This window comes from Eleginops maclovinus, chromosome 4, assembly GCF_036324505.1.
Source record: "Eleginops maclovinus isolate JMC-PN-2008 ecotype Puerto Natales chromosome 4, JC_Emac_rtc_rv5, whole genome shotgun sequence".
Classification (NCBI taxonomy): Eukaryota; Metazoa; Chordata; class Actinopteri; order Perciformes; family Eleginopidae; genus Eleginops; species Eleginops maclovinus.
The window spans coordinates 643,467-664,630 of NC_086352.1; the positions used below are offsets into that span (position 1 = coordinate 643,467).

The 21,164-nt window shown below is 48.1% G+C and overlaps 1 protein-coding gene across 4 annotated transcripts; it reads left to right on the forward strand.

Moving 5' to 3' along the window:
* Window positions 1-171: 171 nt before the first annotated feature.
* LOC134862933 (retinoic acid-induced protein 2-like) lies at window positions 172-21,017 on the forward strand. 4 transcript variants are annotated; one of them, XM_063881076.1, is made up of 2 exons: window positions 172-262; window positions 18,812-21,017. In XM_063881076.1, the coding sequence occupies exon 2, from the start codon at window positions 19,104-19,106 to the stop codon at window positions 20,181-20,183; it is 1,080 nt and encodes a 359-aa protein (XP_063737146.1). In that variant the 5' UTR covers window positions 172-262; window positions 18,812-19,103; the 3' UTR covers window positions 20,184-21,017. The 4 variants fall into 4 exon arrangements, with proteins under 4 accessions (XP_063737146.1, XP_063737143.1, XP_063737144.1 ...); XM_063881073.1 differs by lacking the exon at window positions 172-262 and adding an exon at window positions 606-657; XM_063881074.1 differs by lacking the exon at window positions 172-262 and adding an exon at window positions 712-844.
* The last annotated feature ends 147 nt before the right edge of the window (window positions 21,018-21,164 follow it).

Consider the following 21,164-nt stretch of genomic DNA (forward strand, 5'->3'; position numbering starts at 1 on the left):
GGCTGACGTTCATTATTCTAAATATCTTCGGCCATATTTCATATTTATCCTCCATCACGTTTCCAGTGTGAAGAAACCTCCAGAATCCCAGGGGTTTCTTTCTGTTTGATTAGCCTCATTAGCATGCCTGTGCCCCCAGCAGACAGGAGGAACACTGCAGAGACGCTGAACCTTTGCTTTAATGTCTATATTCATAGGTATTTATTCTACCGTCTTTCACCCTTCCTTTAGTTCATGAGACCTCTCCGTGCCTCACCCGGATGTAAGTGTTTATTGACTCCCCTTCGGTCAGCTTTATGTACAGAGCGGGGGTTCTGACTGCACACATGATACGGTATGTATTACATATATATATATATATATATATATATGTAATACATACCATATCATGTATTTTTAATATATTATATTTCTGTAGTTTCTGCTTCCTGTGCAGAGGGCGGGGCCGGAGGTGCGTGCGCAGCCTCAGTGTGACGGAGGATAAACAGCAGCCGCCTTATATCTGTTTATTACCGCGGGGGGGGGGGGGGTCTTTATTCTCTTTATCTCAAAGGGGAAGGAAGATCTCTTTATATCTGTGTATCACTGAGGGGGGGGGGGGGGGGGGGGGGTCTTTATTGCTTCATTGAGGGAGGGGCGGCGGACCTCTGTCTTAAGGTGAGTGAATTCTCTGTTTCAGCGTCCTTTAAACAGCAGGGGGGGGGGGGGGGGGGGGTTCTCCCGTTATACACTCTAACGGGAGGGTACTACTGTTATTCATTACTAACATCAGCATGTAGGGACATCTGGGACTACTGTGAACGGTACCGGCTCCGGTAAACAGCTGAAGCACCAGAACTGCGCAGTGAGCTCCTTTTATCTAACTAACACACACACACACACACACACACACACACACACACACACACACACACCTTTATTATAGGAGGAAAAGCGTCACCCCCCCCACACACACAAACACACACACTTGACTGTAGATTTCATAAATAAATATGGATAATGAGTCAGATGTCCTCAGATGAACTCAGGGTGGTTGTTGTGGTGTTGTGGTGTTGTTGTTGTGGTGTTGTGGTGTTGTTGTGGTGTTGTGGTGTTGTTGTGGTGTTGTTGTTGTTGTCGTTGTGTTGTTGTTGTGGTGTTGTGTTGTTGTTGTGTTGTGGTGTTGTTGTTGTGGTGTTGTCGTTGTTGTTGTTGTTGTGGTGTTGTTGTTGTTGTGGTGTTGTGTTGTCGTTGTGTTGTGTTGTTGTTGATCTTCCTACAGTACGCGTTAGTTCATATAACCCCACCGCTGTGTTGATGTGTAAAGGTGTTTCAAACTGTGTGAGGGGTTCAATATTGTCATCCCTCCACCTGAGAGGGTCTCAGGAGTGTCAGCTCCGCCCACAATGCAACATAATATATCAAACAATAAAAGCAGAGGAAATTACGAGAGAATGTTGCAAGATGTGCAAGTTAATACGAATCAAATGAAGATAGTGCAGCAGAAATCTACACAGTCTGATAGAAGAACAGAGTACTGTTTATCACCGTGGTAACTATGAGGATGAATAAGTGATGTCACCAGAGGAACACAGGCCTTCACTGAGCTCAGATTCACTGAAAAAAACAATCATTGGATGAACATGATTTTATCATCTGTATTCCACGTAAACAAAATCCTGTTAGCTCCAGATATTTTGATTGTGTCATTTGAACACAACAAAGACGTGTTGGTGTGACGTAAAGTACGAACAGTGAACTCATTTGATTTTAAAACAACATGTTTATACTTTTTTTTGTTTTTGAGGAACTGTTCCTTGGAAGACAACCTCTGCCCATCCAGATTAAGCACACTCTTTTGCAGCACTTCAAAAGTGCACTTGAGTTCGGGTGGGTAGGTAAGGTTTAGGCAGTAGATCAGTCCAAATAACAGAACACAGGCAATAGCAATGCTGTCCAAACCACTGAGGACCTCCACGCCTTCGATCAGGACACCAATGTCCTCCAAGTCATCTCCTGGCTCTGCACCCTCCTTGACTATGGCATATACGCCCATCACAGTTTGATCCATTGATTTGTGGGCCTCAGTGTCTGTGTCCTGTGGAAAAAATAAAAAACAATACATTTACTAAGTCTAGAAAAAGTGGAGCAAGACATTGTAGGAGAGACAATGTGAAATATGCTAAATGCTGATAATAAAATGGTTAAGTTGCATGCAGAAAATACAAAAGAGAAGTACATATGAAGTTGTACAGTAGGAGATGTACAGAAGAAATACAGAAGCACTCATTATGTATATCTTTTAGCTAATTTCAGATTTTTCATTGATCATTGATATACACGTTGAAAAAAATATATACATTCATACGGCCACTTTGTTAACGCAACTCTCCACATATTCTTTAACAAGTTTTCCGTTGTCTCAGTTCAGGTAGACACTGAGGCACTTCAGGATGCAGGCGCGTTTTGTGTGTACTGTGTTGTGAGAGAAACAAAACAGGAAGCCAATTCAGAGATTATTCAGCATTTTATCCATCTGTTTACTCTGTTTCTGGTGTGAAATCTTTCTTAGTGCACTCCACGTAGTAAATGTGCATAGACCATCCATCCATCCATCTTTTCCCGCCTCTCCGTCAGGGTCGCGGAGGTAGCAGCTCCAGCAGAGAGCCCCAAACTTTCCTTTCCCTGGCCACATCAACCAGCTCTGACTGGGGGATTCCAAGGCGCTCCCAGGCCAGCGAAGAGACATAACCCCTCCACCTGGTCCTAGGTCTACCCCTCGGTCTCTTCCCAGCTGGACGAACACCTCCCTAGGGAGGCGCCCAGGTGGCATCCTCACTAGGTGCCCGAACCACCTCAACTGGCTCCTTTCAACGCGAAGGAGCAGCGGTTCTACTCCGAGTCCCTCCCGGATGACTGAACTTCTCACCTTATCCCTAAGGGAGATGCCAGCCACCCTGCGGAGAAATCCCATTTCGGCCGCTTGTATCCGCGATCTCGTTCTTTCGGTCCTGACCCATCCTTCATGACCATAGGTGAGGGTAGGAACGAAGATGGCCCGGTAGACAGAGAGCTTTGCCTTCTGGCTCAGCTCTCTTTTCCTCACAACGGTGCGGTAAAGCGACTGCAGTACCGCTCCCGCTGCTCCGATCCTCCGGCCCATCTCACGCTCCTTTGTTCCCTCACTCGAGAACAAGACCCCGAGATACTTGAACTCCTTCACTTGGGGTAAGGCTTCATTCCCTACCTGGAGTGGACAGTCCATCGGTTTCCTGCTGAGAACCCTGGCCTCAGATTTGGAGGTGCTGATCCTCATCCCAGCCGCTTCACACTCGGCCGCGAACCGATCCAGTGAGTGCTGAAGGTCACAGACCGATGAAGCCATTAGGACCACATCATCTGCAAAAAGCAGTGGTGCAATCCTTAGCCCACCGAACTGCAGACCCCCTCCCCCACGACTACGCCTCGAAATCCTGCCCATGAATATCACAAACAGGATTGGTGACACCCAGAGCCTTCAGCATTTCTGGGCGGATCTCATCCACCCCTGGGGCTTTGCCTCTGTGGAGCTGTTTAACTACCTCAGTGACTTCCCCCCGTGAGATTGGAGTTGATCCCCCTTCATACTCCAGCTCCGCCTCTAACATAGAGGGCGGAGTTGTCGGGTTCAGGAGTTCCTCAAAGTGTTCCTTCCACCGCCCTAACACACTATCAGTTGAGGTCAACAGCGTCCCATCCTTACTGTACACAGCTTGGATGGTTCCCTGCTTCCCCCTCCATGGCTTCTCTGAACTTCTCCCACACCCGCTGCTTTGCCTCGGCCACGGCTGAGTCTGCTGTCCTTCGGGCCCGTCGATACCTTGCAACTGCGTCAGGAGTACCCAGGGATAACATATCCCGGAAGGCCTCCTTCTTCAGTCGGACGGCTTCCCTGACCGCCAATGTGCACCAGGAGGTTCGAGGGTTACCGCCCCTTGAGGCACCTAAGACCTTGAGACCACAGCTCCCCGCCGCAGCTTCGGCAATAGAGGCTTTGAACACCGCCCACTCTGGTTCAATGTCCCCAGCCTCCGCAGGGATGCCTGAAAAGCTCCGCCGGAGGTGTGAGTTGAACTCACCACCAGATGGTGATCAGTTCACAACTCCGCCCCTCTCTTCACCCGAGTGTCCAAAACATGCGGCCTCAGGTCCGATGATACGATAACAAAATCGATCATGGACCTTCTGCCTAGGGTGCTCTGGTACCACGTACACTTATGAGCATCCTTATGTTCAAACATGGTGTTTGTTATGGCCAATCCATGACGAGCACAGAAGTCCAGGAACAAACCACCACTCCGGTTCAGATCAGGGGGGCCGTTCCTCCCAATCCCGCCCCTCCAAGTGTCTCCCTCATTGCCAACGTGTGCGTTGAAGTCTCCCAGCAAGACTAAGGAGTCCCCTTCAGGAGCCCCATACAGGACTTCTTTCAGGGTCTCCAAGAAGGCCCAATACTCTGAACTGCTGTTTGGTGCATAAGCACACACAACAGTCAGAGTTTTCCCCCCCATGACCCGCAGGCGTAGGGAGGCGACCCTCTCGTCCACTGGGGTAAACTCCAACAAAGCGGCACTCAACTGGGGGCTTGTGAGTATCCCCACACCCGCTCGGCGCCTCACACCTTGGGCAACTCCGGAGAAGAATAGAGTCCAACCCCTATCCAGAAGTAAGGTTCCAGAGCCGACGCTGTGCGTAGAGGTGAGCCCCACCAGATCCAACTGGTAACGCTCCACCTCCCGCACAAGCTCCGGCTCCTTCCCCCCCAGAGAGGTGACGTTCCACGTCCCCAAAGCCAACTTCTGTCGCCTGAGTCTGGTCCGTCGAGACCCTCTGCTTTCACTGCCACCCTTCTGGCAGCGCACCCGACCCCATCGCTGTTTCCCGTAGGTGGTGGGCCCGCGGGACGGAGAAGCGGAGGTGTTGCCCACGATGCTTTTTCGGGCTGTGCCCGGCCGGGCTCCATATCAAGCCCGGCCACCAGACGCTCGCTGACGAGTCTTCCTTCTGGGCCTGGCTCCAGAAGGGGACCCCGAGCTTCCTCCGGGCCGGGTATCCTCGCTTTCATGTATGTTTGTCATGAGGTCTTTTGAACCAATCTCAGTCTGGCTCCTTACCTGAGACCAATTTGCCATGGGAGACCCTACCAGGAACACAAGGTTCCAGACAACACAGCCCCCAGGTTCATCGGGGCACACAAACCTCTCCACCACGATAAGGTGCTGGTTCTCGGAAAGGATGTGCACGGACAATTCACATAAATGCAAAGGTAATGTTGGCCTCGTCCATAATGATGATGTAGTTTATAATGTTTAAGCAATTTCTACCTACTACTCTCCCTCGTACCACAATGTTTGCACTGCCACATACGTCACTGAAAGGAAAGAGAAGAAAAAGAAAGTGAGCAGATGATACAAATAAATGTGCAGTAGAAAATATCAAACTGTGCATTTCAACTAATCATTAAGCCTCTTAAGTGCAAATAGACAGATGGGGGACAAATTCAATTTTAAAAAACCAGCAGGAAGTGTTCCAATATGTAGTCAGGCCACCACGATTCCTCCACAAAAGTTTCCACAAAGTAAGCAGGGATGCAAATTCCTAAGGTAGGAAAAATTCATCAGTGAAAATTAAATAGGAATAAAAAGAGGAAAGAAGTATTCCAGCTTTACGGGCAGAAGTGTTCGTCTGGTGTAGGCCAATCTGCACAGTGAAGCATTGTTCGTTTGGTACTTCAAGTTTATTTTGATCCTAATGCTTTTGTACTGTAACCTGAGTCACATTTTGAATGCAGGAATTTTACTTGTAACACTTTGGTACTTCTAATTTGACCTAAGTACAAGATCTGAGTACTAATTACACTTCTGTTTATAACCTTATAAAAAGCAACAGCACGATGAGCGTCTTGTGAATGTACAGGCCCTAGCAATTTATTCACCTCGTTTTTATCCGAAACCCTTCAGCAGGCGCTGGTGCGCGGATGATCAGCGTCTATGTTTCTCCACACTTTTATTCGGGTTGTTTCTTTGATTTGTCCCAAATCTGTATAAATGCGCAATTGATAACATATTAAACATATTACTTTACCATGTATTGTCAAGGAGGTAGATTTCAGAGCATGGGGACACTGCTTTATTTTCCTGGTAAAAGAGACGCATCATTTCAAAGTTAATACAACAGGTCATCTATTGTAGTAGTATTATGTAAATGTATGTAAAATAAACACTGAAATGCAATGACCGTCACTCAAACCTCATTTAGAGGCCCAGAGAGCAGAAAGAAATACAATATTTTTTCCGAATAGTTTTTGTATTTGAGAAATGTAAAACAGGATAATGATTTCCATGATTACCGTAACAAAAAGACAGATACCTTTTTGTTTCACATTTCTTTTTGTATTATTTACCACTGCTGATGTAGTCTAAGCTCTCTCGTCTCTTCATAGTAATAATAACAATAATTTGAATTGATATAGCGCCTTTCTAGGTACCCAAGGGCGCTTTCCATTTTGTGAGGACAGACAGAAAACAAATAAACAAACCAAACAGTAGAGCAAAAAAAAGAACAGAAAAAAGAGCAAAAAAAAGAACAGAAAAAAGAGTAAATCAAACAGAGAACAGAAAAAAGAGTAAATCAAACAGAGAACAGAAAAAGAGTAAATCAAACAGAGAACAGAAAAAAGAGCAAAAACAAGAACAGAAAAAAGAGCAAATCAAACAGAGAACAGAAAAAAGAGTAAATCAAACAAGAACAGAAAAAAGAGCAAAAAAAAGAGTAAATCAAACAGAGAACAGAAAAAAGAGTAAATCAAACAGAGAACAGAAAAAAGAGTAAATCAAACAGAGAACAGAAAAAAGAGCAAAAAAAAGAACAGAAAAAAGAGTAAATCAAACAGAGAACAGAAAAAAGAGTAAATCAAACAGAGAACAGAAAAAAGAGTAAATCAAACAGAGAACAGAAAAAAGAGTAAATCAAACAGAGAACAGAAAAAAGAGCAAAAAAAAGAACAGAAAAAAGAGTAAATCAAACAGAGAACAGAAAAAAGAGTAAAAACAAGAACAGAAAAAAGAGTAAATCAAACAGAGAACAGAAAAAAGAGTAAATCAAACAGAGAACAGAAAAAAGAGTAAATCAAACAGAGAACAGAAAAAAGAGTAAATCAAACAGAGAACAGAAAAAAGAGTAAATCAAACAGAGAACAGAAAAAAGAGCAAATCAAACAGAGAACAGAAAAAAGAGTAAATCAAACAGAGAACAGAAAAAGAGCAAATCAAACAGAGAACAGAAAAAAGAGTAAATCAAACAAGAACAGAAAAAAGAGTAAATCAAACAGAGAACAGAAAAAAGAGTAAATCAAACAGAGAACAGAAAAAAGAGTAAATCAAAAAAACACGAAATGCAATGAGTCAAACCTCAAACAGAGACAGAAAAAAATACAATCAATCAAGGATAGAAAAAAAGTAAATCCAATACAGAACAAAAAAAGATTTTACATCAAACAGTAGAACAGAATAAAAAGTAATCAAGATAAGCCCAGTACCAAAAGACAGAAGAAAACAAATAAACAAAAAACAGTAGAAAAAACAAGAACAGAAAAAAGAGCAAAAAAAGAACAGAAAAAAGAGCAAAAAAAAGAACAGAAAAAAGAGCAAATAAAAAGAACAGAAAAAAGAGTAAATCAAACAGAGAACAGAAAAAAGAGTAAATCAAACAGAGAACAGAAAAAAGAGTAAATCAAACAAGAACAGAAAAAAGAGTAAATCAAACAGAGAACAGAAAAAAGAGTAAATCAAACAAGAACAGAAAAAAGAGTAAATCAAACAAGAACAGAAAAAAGAGCAAATCAAACAAGAACAGAAAAAAGAGTAAATCAAACAGAGAACAGAAAAAAGAGAAAAAAAAAAGAACAGAAAAAAGAGTAAATCAAACAGAGAACAGAAAAAAGAGTAAATCAAACAAGAACAGAAAAAAGAGTAAATCAAACAAGAACAGAAAAAAGAGTAAATCAAACAGAGAACAGAAAAAAGAGTAAATCAAACAGAGAACAGAAAAAAGAGTAAATCAAACAGAGAACAGAAAAAAGAGTAAATCAAACAAGAACAGAAAAAAGAGTAAATCAAACAAGACAGAAAAAAGAGCAAACAAGAACAGAAAAAAGAGTAAATCAAACAAGAACAGAAAAAAGAGTAAATCAAACAAGAACAGAAAAAAGAGTAAATCAAACAGAGAACAGAAAAAAGAGTAAATCAAACAGAGAACAGAAAAAAGAGTAAATCAAACAGAGAACAGAAAAAAGAGCAAATCAAACAGAGAACAGAAAAAAGAGTAAATCAAACAGAGAACAGAAAAAAGAGTAAATCAAACAGAGAACAGAAAAAAGAGTAAATCAAACAGAGAACAGAAAAAAGAGTAAATCAAACAAGAACAGAAAAAAGAGTAAATCAAACAAGAACAGAAAAAAGAGTAAATCAAACAGAGAACAGAAATGGTAGAAGAACAGGGGTGAGATGAGTTAGAGGTCAGAGGCTACGGTGAAGAGGTGAGTTTTTAATGCAGATTTGAAGATGTCCAGGGAGGCAGCGTTTCGGATCTCTGCAGGAAGAGCGCTCCAGAGGGTGGGGGCCGCAGCACTGAACGCCCTGTCACCAGCGGTTCCAGCGGTACCAGCGGCGAGTGCGGGAATAGACAGGAGGCCCGTGTCCGAGGACCGCAGACTCTGTGTAGGGGTGTAGGGATGGAGGAGGTCTAATACTGTGGAGCGAGGCCATGGAGAGACTTGTAGGTGAGGAGGAGGGTTTTGAAAGTGATCCGGGACTTGATCGGGAGCCAGTGAAGGTGGATGAGGTTGGGGGTGATGTGCCGCCATGGCTTGGTGCGGGTGAGAACTCTGGCGGCAGATTAGGATTGTTCATAACTACACTTTTCGCAGCACACACACTTAAAACGCTTTGCCTCACTTGTGATTTTTTTCTTGCCGCACACATTGAGTGAAAAACTACTCTGAGCATGCGCAGTGCAGTTTTCACAGAGAGGGGCAGCCCGCTCAATACACACTGTGGACATAAACAGAAAAACGCATCCTGAAGCAGCAGTGTAGAGACTAAACATGATCTTAAAACATATTTAAACATATATTTGAAACATATTTGGGGGAATTAGGATTTTAATGAATTTCTGCTTATCGTAGGTGCCCCTAATGACGAGTTGCCACTGCCGGTGTTCCAGTTTAACTGGATTCCGGTTCAACTGGTGGCGTTTGTTTACGTTTTCCACTCCTTGAGCGTCATATGACGCTGTACCCGCTGAATCATATGTGGTTGCCAGGTTCGTCGTTTTCACCTTACTTGTGTGTCTGAAGTGACCAGACAATATTAAAAAAACATCGGCGAAAAAAACGTAAGCATCACTTCATGTAAATGAGCATGTGGAGATCACCGACAGACAACAACACAAAATATGCTGGCCAAGAAAACCGAAAAAATATAAACAATATTCCAACTCCACCGACGGGATTCGAACCCGTAATTCTGAAAATATAAATCTCAGCCATGATCGTTACTCATTACGCCCCCTACCGGCACAAACAACGCCCTGCTTGAACCATATACATCTTGTCAGCTCTTGTCAGCTGTTTCCAATCACCGTTTATCATGGATGAAATAAACCCCACCATGTTAGCTGGTGATATCCACAATATGACACAGGCAGACGCTGCCAACGCAGGCCTCAAAAACAAATGCAAAAGCCATGTGTTACGGACAAAACACAAGCATGGCCATCTGAAAGGATATGGCTTTGTTTTTTAGCCTAAAAAGTGCATATAGTGACCATTACAAAGCACATATCAAACGCTATAGCCGCTGTGATACGAACCCAGTCCTGCTTTCAAAAGGTTTTAATCCACTGCCTTACCGCTGATGGCCTGAGCTACCGTTCAGACGATGAAAGAACAGGTGAATATTTATTATTGACTATTTGCTTGTAGCTGTTCCCAACAATTGGGAAAAACAGTAACAATGACATTGAAATTGATCACTGGATGAATTAGCAAATGAGGTGGCAAAGGATATATGTATAGCTGTTTAGACGGGCCATTTATAATCGTCAGCATGGATGGAAAAAGTGCTGACATAATGTCAAAGAAGGGCAAGACCTTAGACCAACTCGGCCATAGAGCCAACACCATGTGTGCCGCACAAATAGCAAACTGGTTCCTCATCCCCACCTCAGTCCCCATCCCCACCTCAGTCCCCACCCCCACCTCAGTCACCATCCCCACCTCATTCCAGCTCTACATTTCCACAACTACAAGAACTACAAGCAGACACTCTGGAAACTGGTAATGATGGACTTATTTTGTCGATTGTTGATGAAACTGGTGGCGGGTCCCTTTGATGAGCAGGGGATCAGCCATCTGCGAATGGACATAGCCCAACAGCTCATCACGGAAACGGGTTGGGTTCTACTTTGTTTTCAGTTGTTATGCAAGTGCTATTTATTCCAGCCAATAACATGGCTGTCTGTAATCAGCAGATGATTTGTCGGAGCTATGTCGGGTGCGTGGCGAACATGACACCCATGACCAATGGGTAAGGCAAGTTTGGAGCACTTGAAGTTGATTACTGTAATGTTTTACAACTGTCCTAAAGCATATCTTTTTTTGCCCTTTTCTTCCAGACGGAGTGCACGCTTTGTAAAAACTGGCATCACAGCCTTTGTGTGGGGGAACCACCTGTGGACAAAGACTACTGTCCTGCATGTATTTGACGGCCAAACAATAAATAAAGTCCCTGGCCAAACCATGCCTCCATTCATCCAGTGATGAAGCTGTAGCCAATTATGAGTGTTTCTCAATTGGGAACAGCTACAAGCAAATAGTCAATAATAAATATTCACCTTGTTGCTTCAACATCTGGACGGTATGCTATCAGCGGTAAGGCAGTGGATTAATACCTTTTGAAAGCAGGACTGGGTTCGTATCACAGCGGCTATAGCCTTTGATATGTGCTTTGTAATGGTCACTATATGCACTTTTTAGGCTAAAAAACAAAGCCATATCCTTTCAGATGGCCATGCTTGTGTTTTGTCCGTAACACATGGCTTTTGCATTCGTTTTTGAGGCCTGCGTTGGCAGCATCTGCCTGTGTCATGTTGTGGATATCACCAGCTAACATGGTGGGGTTTATTTCATCCATGATGAACGGTGATAGTAAACAGCTGACAAGAGCTATATGGTTCAAGCAGGGTGTTGTTTGAGCCGGTCAGTGGCGTAATGAGTAACGATCATGGCTGAGATTTATATTGCCCAAATGTACGGGTTCGAATCCCGCCGGTGGAGTATAAATATTGTTTATTTTCATTTTTATTTTTTGCCAGCATATTTTGTGTTGTTGTCTGTAGGTGATCCCGACATGTGCGTTTTACACGAACTGGTGATGTTAACGTTTTTTCGCCGAGGTTTTATCCGTTGTCTGGTCACACTTCAGACACACAAGTTACGTGAAAATAACGAACCTGGCAACCACGACATCTGTCGGAAAAGGTAAACAAACGCCACCAGTTAAACCGGAATCCATATAGATACGCAGTCCTACAAATAATGCACAGTTTAGTTCAGTAAAAGCACCACACGTGTCCATTTTGCACTACAACTATAACTTCTGTGGACATTAAAGAACTACCAACAGCGACTAAACGTTAACCATTCTTGTTTCAATAAACAATGGATTACTTCGGGTCCGGTTTATTCCAGGCAATACCCGCGGCACACCGAAGAACGGGTCCGGTTTATTCCAGGCAATACCCGCTGCACACCGAAGAACGGGTCCGGTTTATTCCAGGCAATACCCGCAGCACACCGAAGAACGGGTCCGGTTTATTCCAGGCAATACCCGCTGCACACCGAAGAACGGGTCCGGTTTAATCCAGGCAATACCCGCGGCACACCGAAGAACGGGTCCGGTTTATTCCAGGCAATACCCGCGGCACACCGAAGAACGGGTCCGGTTTATTCCAGGCAATACCTCGGCACACCGTCTGTCTCGTGACAAAGCCGCTAACCACGGCTTACAATACAGATGCCCGTTCAAAAACACGAAGACAAGAGACTCATTTCCCTGAAAGTAGCCTACTGTTAAATGTATTTACTGACTGTTGCAACAGTCCTCATAGAATGCACAACAAATGTTTAAGGGATAATGTTTTAACGGTGTTAATAAAATAAACCAAAGCAAAGTCCAGCTAGCATTAACTTAGGGTGACCATACGTCCTCTTTTTACGTCCTGTCCGGAGCTTCCGGGGGGTTTTATAAATTCATGAAAACGCCCGGTTTTCACTGTTGGGACCATTAAGCGTGTACTTAAATTGACTGGCGCTTCCCCCCACCCCCCAACAATCGCAAGTGTCCTCTTTTTCGCCACCTCAAATCTGGTCACCCTAATTAACTGCAAGCAACACGAGGTGCACAATTCAAGTTTTGGAGAGAACCATCCCACTGAGATAGTTCTTAACAATGTAAAATAATGAAAACATTTGACTCATCCTGTAGAATTAATTACATTAATGTAAGTAAATATTAAATACTTACCAAGGATGGCAATGCATTCGCTCTGATTGTTCAATTCCCGAGTTCACCTCCACTTCGCGCTTCTTGTCTGTCTGTATCCCGCGGGTGTGGAGCATGCGCAATAGCATCAGCCGTATCAGAGTCCTTAGCTCAAGCAACGTCATTCTCATTAGTTTGACATGAATGCATTTAATTCATCAGGCTTTTCTCATTTTCATGTACCATGATTAAGCATTTAATGGACACAAGCATGATTAAAGAACCAGCACCTTATCGTGGTGGAGCGAGGTTTGTGTGCCCCGATTAACCTGGTTCTGTTGTCTGGAACCTTGTGTTCCTGGTAGGGTTTCCCATTACAAACTGGTCTCAGGTAAGGGGCCGGACTAAGATTGGTTAAAAAAGACCTCATGAAAAACACACATGAAAGCGAGGATACCCGGACCGGAGGAAGGGGGATCAACTCCAATCTCACGGGGGAAGTCACTGAGGTAGTTACACAACTCCACAGTGGCAAAGCCCCGGGGGTGGATGAGATCCGCCCAGAAATGCTGAAGGCTCTGGGTGTTGAGGGACTGTCATGGTTGACACGTCTCATCAACATTGGGTGGAAGTCGGAAACAGTACCGAAGGAGTGGCAGACCGGGGTGGTGGTTCCTCTCTTTAAAAAGGGGGATCAGTGTCAGGGTTTGGGGAAATAGGGCCCAAGTGCAACAAAAAGGGAGGCAGGTATAGGTACAATCAAAAGGCGAGCTTCATTCCAAAGCTGTTTTACAAAAATACAAAGTTAGGTAGGTTTCAAGGTGTTATTGGTCATATGCACAGCTGATACAACGTATATGTTGGCAATGAAAATCTTATATCCCAGGTTCCTCCAACAACTCAACATACACAGTGCTAATAAGATAAATAAAATAATGCAAAAAATACCCAAGAGTAATATGTATAATATATAGATATGTGTGTACTACAGATGTGAGTAGACATTCACACAGCTCAGGAGTTCAGTAGTCTTATAGCCTGTGGTATAAAACTGTCTCTGAGTCTGGTGGTCTTGGTCCGGATGCTGCGGTACCGTCTGCCAGACGGCAGCAGACAGAACAGATTGGTGCTGGGGTGATGGGGGTCCTTTAATATCCTACCGGCCTTCTTCCTACACCGCTGGGTGTAGAGGTCCTCCATGGATGGCAGCTCCGTCCTGGCGATGTCCATGTTGAACTTCCGCAGCCTGCGGAGGAAGAAGAGCCGCTGTCGAGCCGTCTTGGATATGACCCTGGTGTGTCCTATCTCTCCACAGGAGTCCCGTCGATGGTGATGGGTGTGTGTGCCTCTCTCTGCCTCTTCCTGTAGTCCACAATCAGCTCCTTTGTTTTGCTGACGTTGAGATGGAGGTTGTTGTCCTGGCACCAAGATGTCAGGGCTCTGACCTCCTCTCTGTACGCCGTCTCGTCGCCGTCTGTGATCAGGCCGATGACGGTCGTGTCGTCAGCAAACTTGATGATGGTGTTGGAGCTGTGTGTGGCCACGCAGTCGTGCGTGAACAGGGAGTAGAGGAGAGGGCTGAGCACACAACCCTGAGGGGCTCCGGTGTTGAGGGTCAAGGTGGAGGATGTGATGTTCCCCATCCGCACTGCCTGGGATCTGCCCGTCAGGAAGCTCATGATCCAGTCACAGAGGGCGCTGTTGAGCCCGAGGTCCCTGAGCTTAATGATGAGCTTGGAGGGCACAATGGTGTTGAATGCTGAACTGTAGTCAATGAACAGCATTCTCACATAAGTGTTCCTCTGGTCCAGGTGGGAGAGGGCAGTGTGGAGGGTGAGGGAGATGGCATCATCCGTGGACCTGTTTGCTCTGTAGGCAAACTGCAGGGGGTCCAGTGAGTCAGGGAGGGAGGAGGTGATAAAAGTTTTGACTAACCGCTCAAAGCACTTCATGTGATGGAGGTGAGTGCAACTGGGCGGTAGTCATTGAGGCAGATAGGTTTTGTCTTTTTGGGGACAGGGACAATGATGGACTCTTTAAAACATGTGGGGACTACAGACTGGAGCAGTGACCTATTGAAAATGTCTGTGAACACATCTGCCAGCTGAACTGCACACACCTTGAGAGCACGGCCAGGGATGCCATCAGGTCCAGGAGCCCTGTGTGTGTTGATCCTTTTCAGAGATCTACACACATCTGCACTGGTTAAAACCAGTGAGCAGGGATCCTGGGCCTTCTGTGCCTCCACAGCCGGGGGCTTCTCAAAGTGCATAAAATGTGTTCAGTTCCTCTGGGAGAGATGCAGACACTTCCTCAGCACCACTCGTTGTCCTTTTGTAGTCTGTTATTGTTTTTAGTCCAGACCACCTTGCCAGGTAACATCGAGGGCATGAAAAACACTTGACATGAAAGACGATAATGAACTGACAGAGAACACAAGGGAAAGCAGAACTAAATACTTAAAATAAATTCGGGCAGGTGGCCCGGGGGCAAGACAGAGGACGTGAAGGGTGTCTCGGGCGGACGACCCGGGGGCAAGGCAGAGGATGAGACAGAGCATGGACAGGACTTTTGGCTGGGGGTCCGAGGGGGGCGGAGACATGGGCAAAGACCATGGCGAGGGAACTCTGGAGGACGACCTGGAGAACAGTGGAATAGCTCCTGAGGACGACCTAGAGCACGGTGGAACAGCTCCGGAGGGAGACAAGACAGTTCCGGAGGATGGCCTGGAAGGCGGCGAGACAGCCCCGGAGGACGGCCTGGAGGACGGCGAGACAGCTCCGGAGGACGGCCTGGAGGATGTCACAGAGAGCTCCGGGGACGGCCTGGAAAAGCGGCGAGACGCCTCTGGAGGACGGGCTGTATGACGGACTGGAGGACGACAAAACGCCTCTGGACGATGGGCTGTAGGACGGCTGGAGGATGGACTGGAGGACGGCGAGACGCCTCTGGACGACGGGCTGGAAGACGGCGAGACGCCTCTGGACGACGGGCTGGAGGCCGACAGGACCATGCTCGAGGACGGCGTAGGCAGCGGTGGGACCCCTCTGGAAGGCTGCGGGGACCGCTCTGGAGGACCTGGAGCAGGAACAGGTGTTGGCGGGACCCCCATCGGAACACGTGACGGCAGGTCCCCCAACGGAACAGGAACAGGCGTTGGCAGGAACCCCATCGGAACAGGTGACGCCGGGCCGGAGTCGACTGGACAGGCCGGGCCGGAGACGACAGGACAGGCCGGGCCGGAGACGACAGGACAGGCCAGGCCGGAGTCGACAGGACAGGCCGGGCCGGAGACGACAGTACAGGCCAGGCCGGAGTCGACAGGACAGGCCGGGCCGGACATGACAGGACAGGCGGGGCCGGAGGCGACAGGAAAGGCGGGGCTGTAGTCGGCCCGGGCCGCTGACAGGACAGCCGGGGATGGAGTCGGCCGGGCCGCCGACAGGGCAGGCGGTGCTGGAGTTGGCCGTGCCGCCGACAGGACAGGAGTAGCTGGAGTGGGCCGGACTGCAGCTGGGAGCATGGCGGCCAGGACTTGGCCTGGAAACATGGCTGCTAGGGCCAAAACTTGAGCTGGAAGCGTGGTTGCAGGAGGCTTGGCTGCAGGGGGCTTGGCTGCAGGGGGCTTGGCTGCAGGGGGCTTGGCTGCAGGGGGCTTGGCTGCAGGGGGCTTGGCTGCTGGAGGCTTGGCTGCAAGCCTGGCCTTGCGTCCCTTTTGAGCCTGTTGAATGCTCTGCGGGCCTCCAAAGGCCAGCTGGGATCCCAAAAAGGGGTCCACATGAGGGGCTTCATTGGGAACGGCCAGAGGGCTAGCATGCCTTGAGCTTGCAGGCCGGGAATCAGGTGTGGTCTCATAATCACCCATAAAGTATTTTTCCCAATCCGGGAATGAGCCCCTTAACCAGGGCCTTGATGTCACTTCTTGGCACGCCATGGACAAGAAACACTGCCTCTCCTCTTTACTTGAGGCACATCGAGACAAATTCTTTAGGCAAATTAATTTGTATTTCACCTCATGTAGCTCAGCTGCTGGGTCCATCTTTGGTCAGTTCGTTCTGTTTGGGGAAATAGGGCCCAAGTGCAGCAAAAAGGGAGGCAGGTATAGGTACAAACAAAAGGCGAGCTTTATTCCAAAGCTGTTATACAAAAATACAAAGTTAGGTAGCATCCAGGGCATGAAAAACACTTGACGTGAACACATGAAAGACGATAACGAACTGACAGAGAACACCAAAAGGAAAACCAAAAGACAGGAAGTAAAACTACACATGACACAACAGAGGGAAAACATTTCAAAATAAAACAGGAAACAGACAGAAAACCAGGATCATGACAATCAGAGGGTGTGTGCCAATTACAGAGGCATCACATTACTCAGCCTCCCCGGGAAAGTTTACTCTAAGGTGCTGGATAGGAGGGTCCGGCCGATTGTCGAACCTCAGATTGAAGAGGAACAATGCGGTTTTCGTCCTGGTCGTGGAACGACGGACCAGCTTTTCACTCTCGCAAGGATCCTGGAGGGGGCCTGGGAGTACGCTCATCCGGTCTACATGTGCTTTGTGGATTTGGAGAAGGCGTATGACCAGGTTCCCAGGGAGATACTGTGGGAGGTGCTGTGGGAGTATGGGGTGAGGGGGTCTCTACTCAGGGCCATCCAATCTCTGTACTCCCAAAGCGAGAGCTGTGTCCGGGTCCTCGGCAGCACGTCCGACCGATTTCCGGTGAGGGTTGGCCTCCGCCAGGGCTGCGCTTTGTCACCAATCCTGTTTGTGATATTCATGGACAGGATTTCGAGGCGTAGTCGTGGGGGAGGGGGTCTGCAGTTCGGTGGGCTAAGGATTGCACCACTGCTTTTTGCAGATGATGTGGTCCTAATGGCTTCATCGGTCTGTGACCTTCAGCACTCACTGGATCGGTTCGCGGCCGAGTGTGAAGCGGCTGGGATGAGGATCAGCACCTCCAAATCTGAGGCCATGTTTCTCAGCAGGAAACCGATGGATTGTCCACTCCAGGTAGGGAATGAAGCCTTACCCCAAGTGAAGGAGTTCAAGTATCTAGGGGTCTTGTTCTCGAGTGAGGGAACAATAGAGCGTGAGATGGGCCGGAGAATCAGAGCAGCGGGAGCGGTACTGCAGTCGCTTTACCGCACCGTTGTGAGGAAAAGAGAGCTGAGCCAGAAGGCAAAGCTCTCTGTCTACCGGGCCATCTTCGTTCCTACCCTCACCTATGGTCATGAAGGATGGGTCAGGACCGAAAGAACGAGATCGCGGATACAAGCGGCCGAAATGGGATTTCTCCGCAGGGTGGCTGGCATCTCCCTTAGGGATAAGGTGAGAAGTTCAGTCATCCGGGAGGGACTCGGAGTAGAACCGCTGCTCCTTCGCGTTGAAAGGAGCCAGTTGAGGTGGTTCGGGCACCTAGTGAGGATGCCATCTGGGCGCCTCCCTAGGGAGGTGTTCCAGGCACGTCCAGCCTGGAAGAGACCGAGGGGTAGACCTAGGACCAGGTGGAGGGGTTATATCTTTTTGATGGCCTGGGACCTCCTTGGTTGTGGTTGGCGGTGGGGTTAGGGGCTTGGCCTGGGAACTGGAAGGTCACCAGTCCAAGACCCTGAAAGACCAAGTGCTACCATGGTGTCCCTGAGCAAGGCACCATTCCCTACACTGCCCCCCGGGCGCTGTGCATATGGCAGCCCACTGCTCCTAACACTAGGATGGGTCAAATGGAGAATTCTCCAACTTCCCCACGGGGATTAATAAAAGTATAGTTTCTTTCAAGCATCAGAGGATAGACTTCATTGAGTTTTTTTTACCGGAATGGAGTGCTTTGTTGTGGTATCTCAGCTTGTTCATTTGCAGACCCCCTCCCCCCAGGAAAGTGAACTTGATGTCCTCCATCAGTATGAATAATAGACCTCTGTGACATTGAGTCTTTGTATGGGGGGGGACATGTGTTCAGTGAGGAGGAAATACTGCGCGTTATCACGATGCATTACTCGTGACATCACACTGTCCTGATCCTGATAAAGATCTGTTTTTTTGTGTTTCCACCGCAGCGGTGCCGGCTTTAAGCGCCAAAAAACCGGGTCTTTCGTTTGGTGGAAAGGGGCATGAAGGGGTCTTACACATGAGCACCTTTAATCTGGGCGACTTTGTCCCTGAAGAGAAGCTGGTGGTCCCTCAATGTCTCAACATGTTCTGATGTCACTGTATTACATCATAATAACCCCCCCCCCCCCCCCTGTGTTTCAGGCTGAGATGGATCGGAGCCCTCAGAGTATCTGGATCGGAGCCCTCAGTAGATCTGGATCAGAGCCCTCAGTAGATCTGGATCAGAACCCTCAGTAGATCTGGATTGGAGCCCTCAGGAGATCTGGATCAGAGCCCTCAGTAGATCTGGATCAGAACCCTCAGTAGATCTGGATCGGAGCCCTCAGGAGATCTGGATCAGAGCCCTCAGTAGATCTGGATCAGAACCCTCAGTAGATCTGGATCGGAGCGCTCACGAGATCTGGATCTGCATCAGACTGCTTCCTGCTAAGTGATGGAGGATCATGTGACCCAAACGGAGCTGTGCAGCACTGACGGGGGTGTCGGAGGGAAGGAAGAGTCTGCAGTGGATCCCCCCCCTGACGGAGCCTCCTGCAGGGATGGGGCCGCGGCAACCCTGGGGGGGTGCGCTGTGAAGGTTTCAACCACCGTGCTGCACCCGGTCTGCCTGGCTGACCCCCCGCTCATGCTGCCCCTCCACCTGCAGGGGGAGGCCCCGTACCTGATCACCAGCCAGACACCGGGGTCCCTCCCCCTGGTCCTGGACCAGCTGAGCTCTCCCCAGCTGCCCCCCCTAACCTACACCCTGACCCCCCCTGCAGACCAGAAGTCCCAGGAGATGCTGACCCTGCTGCAGGACCTGTTATCTCAGGGGGGGGCTGGAGCCTTCTGCCCTCCCCCTCCCTACATCTCCCCCCTGGCCCCGTTGGTCCCCCCTCCCACCCTGCTGGTCCCCTACCCAGTCATCATCCCCCTGCCGGTCCCATTGCCGGTCCCCCTCCCCATCCCTGTTCCCCCTCAGGAGGACTCTAAAGGGGGGCTGCAGAGGGCCGTATGCAGTAAGAGCACCCAGACATCAGATTCTGCCCCCCTCCCTGCAGCTACATCCTCCCCCCCCAAGGACCAGGCTCTGGACCTCACTGTGAGGGGGGGGGCGGTGTTCCTGAAGCACGAGCCCCTCCCCGGCCCGGAGCAGGACGGATTGCTGGACCTATCGGTGGGGAGGAGGAACCTGGGGGGGTTGCAGGACTCGAAGCTGCACTGGATGGGGATGGACAGAAGCTCGGGGTATTCCGGATCCCAGGGGGGGGCAGGGTCCCTCCCCCACCCGGACCTAGAGCTCCTCAGCTCCCCTCAGAAGGTCCTGGTCTCGGTGCAGGATGCCGCCCTCATCTGTGGGATCAGGGGTCTGTCTGGGGGGGGGCAGCAGGTCTACGGGGGGCCGTCCTCACCAGGGGGGGGGCAAGACCCCCATAGAAAGAAGAAGAGCCGAGTACTCAAAGTGAGGAAGGTGAGCCCTCAGGAAATCCACTTCCTGTCCGTCAAGAAGCCCAAGCTGCTGCCAAGAAAGTGAGGGGGGTGGGGGAAGCTCAGCTGACCGGTCAGTGTTAGCCTTAATGCTAACGCTCTACAGTCAGCTGACCTGTCAGTGTTAGCCTTCATGCTAACGCTCTACAGTCAGCTGACCGGTCAGTGTTAGCCTTCATGCTAACGCTCTACAGTCAGCTGACCGGTCAGTGTTAGCCTTCATGCTAACGCTCTACAGTCAGCTGACCGGTCAGTGTTAGCTTTCATGCTAACGCTCTACAGTCAGCTGACCTGTCAGTGTTAGCCTTCATGCTAACGCTCTACAGTCAGCTGAACGGTCAGTGTTAGCCTTCATGCGAACGCTCTACAGTCAGCTGACCTGTCAGTGTTAGCCTTCATGCTAACGCTCTACAGTCAGCTGAACGGTCAGTGTTAGCCTTCATGCTAACGCCCTACAGTCAGCTGAACGGTCAGTGTTAGCCTTCATGCTAACGCCCTACAGTCTGCTGACCGAGTTTCCATCGTTCACTGCAGCATGGTTTCAGTTCTGCTCATGTTGAAAATGTTGGTGTTTGTGTGCGTGTGTGAGGTTCTGATTTATCCTCAGTGCACTAAGTTGACTTTAAGACGTTAATGGGTGAAGCTGCTGCTCCCCTCCCTCTGAGTTTTCTGTTCTTTAAGTCTGAGAGCTCTTGTTTGAAATGATGACTTGTTAATTTATTCTTTGTACGTCTTGTATTTATACGATGTGTAAATACCCTGAGGGTCTGGGAGGAGACAAGGGTCCGGATATTACAGTTTAAGTTTCCTGAAGAACTGTTTTCTTCCGAATCTGTGTTTGCCTTTTATATCAACGTCCACTAAAGTATTGATGCTCTGACTCTGTCTTTTTTTAAACGATCAACATGTTATTACAAGATATCCTCTTCTGCAAGTAACATCACTAACTTACATTCCTGCTCCTGTTGGCTAGCCAGTGGTTCCCAACATGTTTTCAATAATGCATAATGTACATTAAAAAAATGTC